This window comes from Scylla paramamosain, chromosome 1 (genome assembly GCF_035594125.1).
Source record: "Scylla paramamosain isolate STU-SP2022 chromosome 1, ASM3559412v1, whole genome shotgun sequence".
Classification (NCBI taxonomy): Eukaryota; Metazoa; Arthropoda; class Malacostraca; order Decapoda; family Portunidae; genus Scylla; species Scylla paramamosain.
The window spans coordinates 3,525,001-3,532,500 of record NC_087151.1 but is presented as its reverse complement, the minus strand read 5'-3'; the positions used below and the strand labels follow the sequence as shown (position 1 = coordinate 3,532,500).

General features: G+C 38.5%; 1 protein-coding gene across 4 annotated transcripts in view; it reads right to left on the bottom strand.

Annotated features, from left to right (window-relative positions):
* Positions 1–4,759: 4,759 nt before the first annotated feature.
* The window catches only part of LOC135115358 (protein abrupt-like), a 20,197-nt gene continuing 17,456 nt past the window's right edge, over positions 4,760–7,500 (bottom strand). For 3 of the 4 annotated variants that reach the window (XM_064032250.1, XM_064032081.1, XM_064032164.1), the window contains one exon: positions 4,760–7,500. This exon is cut by the window's right edge and continues 342 nt beyond it. In XM_064032250.1, the coding sequence (XP_063888320.1) occupies positions 7,189–7,500 (312 nt within the window). In that variant the 3' untranslated portion in view covers positions 4,760–7,188. The other variant, XM_064032328.1, reaches the window with a different exon arrangement.

The following is a 7,500-nucleotide window of genomic DNA, read 5'->3' as shown; positions in this document are numbered from 1 at the left end:
TTAATCACCACAAGAAATTTTAACCTGAAATGTTCATATTTGTTTCATGAGCTATATATATATATATATATATATATATATATATATATATATATATATATATATATATATATATATATATATATATATATATATATATATATATATATATATATATATATATATATATATATATATATATATATATAAGCAACTTACCTTAAGTCAGACTGATGTTCTATTTGTTAACCTTATAATCAAGTATGAGAAAACGGCAAATAACCAGCATGAAACTTAAATCCGTTGAGAAGTGTTTCGTCTACCCACTGCTCAGTGAAAACCAATAATAAGGCTTGGTGCACTTTACCATATCATGTTATATTTTCATACTTTCATTTATTCCATATGTACCCAAATGCGATATTCACTTTCTTTTTTCCAAGTGCAGCAATGATTTGCTTCCTAGAGGTGGCTGGATTTTTGTGGATGCATGAATTGATGCTTGGCACAGAACACTGCAGTTCAAATATGTACAAATTCCACTATGGGGAACACTCACATCTGTTTGGATAGGAGGGTATTCTTATCTGAGACCTCTCAGTGTGCTCCTGTATTGCTCCCATTTGAGGTAAATTTTTCACTTGTCTAAAGAGTGTTTAAACTTTTTGTGAGGAATGGAGAAATCCTTTGCATCCTGTTCATGGTGGGCATGGATGATGATAGCCTTGTGAGTTGGCTGCTGCTGTGAAAACTGATGCTTCTGTTTTGCAACCCACCCAGCAATTTAACAGTCATTACAAATATAATGCCATGGGGCCCTTGTTTCCACCCCCTCACTAAGGTTGATGCCTCATCTGCTGCCTCCCATGTTGGCTCTTTGCTATGCTAGCTATGCAGTGCATGAGATGCAAAGCCATATGGCTTCAAATCACTACAGTACTTTTTAAATAAGGGTATTCACACCAGATACAATGCTATGCTTGCTGTGTGCAATTGTCACTCGCGTAGCTTGCCTGTTGCTGGCCCAATGATTTATTCACACATAGCCTGGCTGATGCATATGTTTCTTGACTATCTTGTGAGTCACTCTGGACATCAAGGGCATGTTGTTACTCAGTCATTGCACTGCTCCCCTTGGAAGAGCAGGTACATGCTGCTTGTTATGGAGCAACTTATAGAAGTACGATAAGATGGTATTTACTGAACAATGGTCTCGCCAGATTTATTTCATGCACCAAATTTCCTTTCTCTTCCTTATTGCCTCAGATAGCAGCAATAGTTCCTTCTCTTCCTCCTCAAGAGACCACAGAGTAGCATCTCTCATGATGCTGCAAATACACTAAGGTACTGAGTGATACAACAGATGACACAAACACTGCTTGATAGCATAGCATCATTTGCAGTGTCAATATTCATGTTGCAAGCATTGCCAGTGTTGGCCTGTGGCATTGCATAGCTAGCATAGCACTGCAGTCGGTGTGAACCCGCATTTATACCTCTCAGTCTCTGTTTCCCGGCCATGTGCAGCGAGCCAATGCATGGGAATGAGTGAGACTTCTGGGTCCCATGCTCCACGGGCAGGAGAGAGAGAGCCAGCAGATGATTGTGAACTTCGCTTGGCAATGAGGCTCAGAAGGGAGAAGACATCCTATGTAGTTGGTGGCCAGACATTGATGTGAACGGATGTGGAGCAGAGCAATGGAGATAGCAGCAGCAGCAAGACAAGTCTGATGCCCATGGGTCTGGAGAGGGCAGCTGTGGAAACGCTGGCAAGTAGCCCTGAGGCATGGGTGGATACACATGGTGACCAGAGATCTGGTGCCTGGCTATGTGGCAGCCTGCACAAGGTACTGTAGATGGAGGGTAGACATCATAGCTGTCTGTGGAACCTCTCTGCTGCTGGAGGAACAGAAGCTAGAAGGAGCCTCTGTGAGGTGTCTGCTGTGTACTTCAGGGCCAACCTGAGGAAGGACTGTGTGAGGAAGATGTCTTGTGGCTGTGAGGATTACTGGCTGCAGGGAAGTGCTGCTGAGACAGACTTTGCTGTGTTCAGCTGCAGCTCCTGCATTACGCTCAGATATGTCTTGTTATTCTGCGCCCGTGTTTGCCTCGTGTGTGTTGGGGCGCCAGGTTCTTGTCCTTCTGGGCAGCTGTGCTGAGACTTGTGGTGCCCACATCTGGCCTTGTGTGTTCTGCAGGAACATCTGAGTGACTCTGCTCTGCATGTGTGTGGATGCCTGAGTGACTGGCTGGCAAGTGTGCAAGGACGGTGTGTGTCGCACTTAAGACTCAGTGCTTTACCTGGTAAGAGTTTTGATGCCCATAGTGTCTTGCAAGACATGATAACTGTGCCCTGTTCTCTAGTGAAGAAATATACACCTGTGGTGTGCATGTTATCTTTGAATATTCTTCTTGCCTCACACTCCACAATTCACTTATGCCAGTGAATTGCTTTCACCTGCATTATGGTGCCTGGTAACAGAGTGAGTTTTGTCCTGACTTCCTTGTGTGAGTTTGTGCCTCCATAGGTTGTTACTAGTGGTTAGTCAGCTGTGGGTGGCAGTGTAAGTGGTGGGTGTCACAGTATATAGTTTTAGGAGTGGGATATATTCTGCTACAGTGAGTGTAGTGTGCCTCCATGCTTGCACCTTGCCTAGTCAAATTCTTTCAGCTCTGTCTGTCAACATCTACCTTTCCTTCTTGCTGGAAGTTTGCCTACATTCAGCCTGTTCCTAAAAAGGGTGACCATTCTAATCCTTCAAACTACCATCCTATTGCTTTAATTTCCTGCCTATCTAAAGTTTTTTAATCTATCCTCAACAGGAAGATTCTTAAACATCTATCACTTCACAACCTTCTATCTGATCGCCAGTATGGGTTCTGTCAAGGCCGCTCTACTGGTGATCTTCTGGCTTTCCTTACTGAGTCTTGGTCATCCTCTTTTAGAGATTTTGGTGAAACTTTTCCTGTTGCCTTGGACATATCAAAAGCTTTTGATAGAGTCTGGCACAAAGCTTTGATTTCCAAACTACCCTCCTACGGTTTCTATCCTTCTCTCTGTAACTTCATCTCAAGTGTCCTTTCTGACCGTTCTATTGCTGCTGTGGTAGACGGTCACTGTTCTTCTCCTAAATCTATTAACAGTTGTGTTCCTCAGGGTTCTGTCCTGTCACCCACTCTCTTCTTATTATTCATTAATGATCTTCTAAACCAAACTTCTTGTCCTATCCACTCCTACGCTGATGATAACACCCTGCACTTTTCCGTCTTTTCATAGACGTCCAACCCTTCACGAGGTAAACATATTACGCAGGGAAGCCACAGAACGCTTGACTTCTGATCTTTCTAAAATTTCTGATTGGGGCAGAGCAAACTTGGTATTGTTCAATGCCTCAAAAACTCAATTCCTCCATCCATCAACTCAACACAACCTTCCAGACAACTATCCCCTCTTCTTCAATGACACTCAACTGTCCCCCTCTTCTACACTGAACATCCTCGGTCTGTCCTTTACTTATAATCTGAACTGGAAACTTCACATCTCATCTCTAGCTAAAACAGCATCTATGAAGTTAGGTGTTCTGAGACGTCTCCGCCAGTTTTTCTCATCCCCACCAGCTGATAACTCTGTACAAGGGCCTTATCCGTCCATGTATGGAGTATGCTTCACATGTCTGAGGGGGTGCCACTCATACTGCTCTTCTAGACAGGGTGGAATCAAAAGCTTTTCGTCTCATCAAATCCTCTCCTCTAACTGACCGTCTTCAGCCTCTCTCTCACCACTGCAATGTTGCATATCTAGCTGTCTTCTACCGCTATTTTCATGCTAACTGCTCTTCTGATCTTGCTAACTGCATGCCTCCCCTCCTTCCGCGGCCTCGCTGCACAACTTTCTTCTTTCTCTCATCCCTATTCTGTCCACCTCTCTAACGCAAGAGTTAACCAGTATTCTCAATCATTCATCCCTTTCTCTGGTAAACTCTGGAACTCCCTACCTGCTTCTGTATTTCCACCTTCCTATGACTTGAATTCCTTCAAGAGGGAGGTTTCAAGACACTTATTCATCAATTTTTGACCACTGCCTTGACCCTTTTATGGGACTGGCATTTCAGTGGGCATTTTTTTTATTAGATTTTTGTTGCCCTTGGCCAGTGCCCTTCCTACATAAAAAAAAAAATAAATAAATAAATAAAAAAATAAAAAAAATAAAATAAAAGTGTGTTGTAGTGACTCATGGTTGTGCCAGGCAAGATGGAGGGCCAAGCCATGGTTGAGATTGTCCCATAGGTTTGTGCAAATACTGGCCAGAAACTAGACTAGTGGTTGGGTGTGGGCAGCAGTTTAAGTGGTGGGCGCCACAATACCTACATAATATTCTGTTGTTTCCAAGGCTACTGTTTCCCCTCCCTCCGACAACATGAACTGATTAAAGAGGTGTGCATGAATATGTTCCAAGCTTTCTTTTACTCAACTTTTGGAGAATGGCAACTATATAAGCATGTTTCACCTCTTTCCTTTTTCTTCATTTTTATGGCCCTAGGCCAGTCTTTTCAAAATAAATAAATAAATAAATAAATAAATAAATAAATAAATACATAAATAATTGAGTAAAAATAAAAGTAAATAAATATATAAAATAAAAAGAACATAGCTATATTTCATTCTTAAACAAAAATTAAGAAATCTGAAGTTTTACACAAGCATTATTTAGTGGGAATATATAATTGAATCCATATAAAAAAAAAAAAAAAAAAAAAAAAAAAAAAAAAAAAATCAAGAAAAAAGTTTGTAAATTTTATTTCAGGTTCTTTTTGGTGTCATTATCATACAACGGAACTGTTTGCAATAAAGGTGTTACATGCCAGACATGCCAATATTTGAAAATCCATTCTCTTTCCTAAAGTAAGGATTGTTTTAGTTATTTTTAACCTACTACTTATAAAGGCAATTGAAAACTAACATTATAATATATCAAAGTTAACATATATGAGTTGTTCAGTGGCAGCTATGCGCGTGCACACACACACACACACACACACACACACTACTAAGATTAATTCAAAATTGATCTTTGCCTCATTACTTAGATGTTTCCTCTACATAAAGGTAATCATAAAGAGAATAAAAGACCTTCATTATTAGTGTTTTTAAGTTACCACAGATTACCTAAAGTACCAGGCATCTGTAACCCTTGACGCAAACAGTTCCAAACAATAGTAAAGGTGTACTTAGTTCTTCTTCCTGTCTTTGAAGAATAATTAGTATCATGGAAAGAAATATATAAAAATAAATTCAACACACTGTTCATATATATACTCCTATAGATAGTAATTTTTACAGCTTTGGTGTTATCTTAGTAAATGAATGCTTAAGACTATCTTATTATACACTGTAATCTTAACAGTGGAATTGCATGAGATGCCATGCACTGCATTCTATCATAAACCTAAGTAGTGAAAATATAGATTACATGACAATTCAAATACTACAACCAATAGTGATCTTGAGATGAATGTTGAGCAATGAGGATTACAGGGAAGGTTAAATCATGTAACAAACTACTATCACAGGAGAGATTAAGGGCAAGTGAGCCACAGGAATTAAGTGGTTACAATGTATATGAAAAAATGGAGTGATAAAATATTATTACATCCTCTATCATAAGTAACATAAACAGGAACAGGTAGCAGAACTGTACAAAAGGTAATTCAAGCAGTTGTCATAGTGATAACGTGCAACTGCACAAAACAGCTGAAATAAGCTATTCAAATAACACATGTATAGAGGGTACAGAGACCAAAATTATGAATAAGATTTGTAAGCAACCAGTGTTTCAAACCAAAACTCTTGTGTGGTTTTCTTTTGTAAAAAGTAGATAAGAAGTACTTTAATAAGTTACTATTAATAAAGTTGAAGTATTTTAAGGAAAGGCCACTTGTAAAGTAAGGATTGCGTGCATGGAGAGAAATAGTTTATGACTGATGCTGTAACCACTGCTGAATTTCTTTCAAGTTACTGAATGTCTCCGTTTACAACCTAATCAGTTTTAAAACAAAATTTTGAACTCATTATTGCTTCGGTTGCTGTTCCATAATTCGATTCTCAAACAAACCTATTTGATTTCAAATACTTAAACACAAAGCAAAAGGTGCCATTTGTTAGTAATTAATAGTTTCTATGAGTATTTCCATCATTTTATGTATTTGGAGGAGAGATACAATGGGTGAGATGGTAATTCAATCTTTGAAATAAATAAATGTGATTTCATTGAAACACCTCAATGTAAACAAACAGTTTTTGTGACTTGGGAGTAATCCTGAACCACCTGTGGCTCTCTTGATGACCCACAACACCATCACTACAGCACAACTGCATTTTCCCAGCAGCAAGATGTCTTATGATCACCTTAATTTTGGTGGTAAGTGGGTTGCTCCTCTCTTTGTCACTCTGTAATGTAAGGCTTCCCTTACTAGATCACACAGGGAATACCTACATGGTCTAAACAATATCTCTGGATGAGTTCCATGTCACTAAATTAATTCAATATGTCCTATCTGGATTAATAATTTCTGAGCTGGAGATGTGGAGTGGCCATCTTGGCAGTGGGAGTCTGTCATATGCCGCTAAGACATGGTGGATGGGTGTCTGGGAATGGATTAATCCATTTTACATTGATTACTATGGGGGAAAATAGTTTTGGTTTTCAAGCATTTCAGATTCTGAACGGCTTTCAAGAACAAATTAAGTTTAAGAACCAAGATTCCACTGTAATTTAAAGGGCACCATACTTTCTGTTCATTAGCTCAGTTAAGTTTCATATATACATCTTCAATAAGAGAAAACACAGTTAGTTAAGCAGCATGAAGAATATTGTATGATTTACAATTATGAATGTTTATACAAAATGAAGCTACAAATAGTGAAAAGAAGGCCGAGTGCTAAAAGAGTCATATGTAGAGTTCCAACAGTATGTGGTGGTGATTGTGGTATTGAACTGCAAATACTCAATACTTTACAGCTAAAAATAATATCTATGTTATTTTTTCACAGGAAGGCTGATAAAGCAGCATACCTAAATAAAAACATGTTAAAATTAATCTTCATTAATTTACTAACTTTTCATAAGCTGATAATGTTTTTTAATCCAGTATTCAAAACTTAATTGTATAAAAAAAAATCCAATTACACTGCATTTGTACCAAAAATTACTTACTGCATTGATTTAATTTCCGGATGTTTTTTGTTCATGTGATCTTTGAGGAAGAAGTTTCTGATACACTGGTAGGGACAATAAGAGCAGCGGAAGCGGTAAATACCTGTGTGTTTACTCAAGTGATCCTCGACACTTCGTAACCTATCAGACACATACAAGCACAGAGGACAATGGTAACCATCTTTACTTCTAATTATCCCTTTACAACCTTTATCTACATGTTCTTTAAGGGAAGTCTTATCTTTAAATCTTTTTAAGCAAATGGAGCATTCATGGAAGTCTGAGTTTTGTGATGTTCTTTTCAGAGC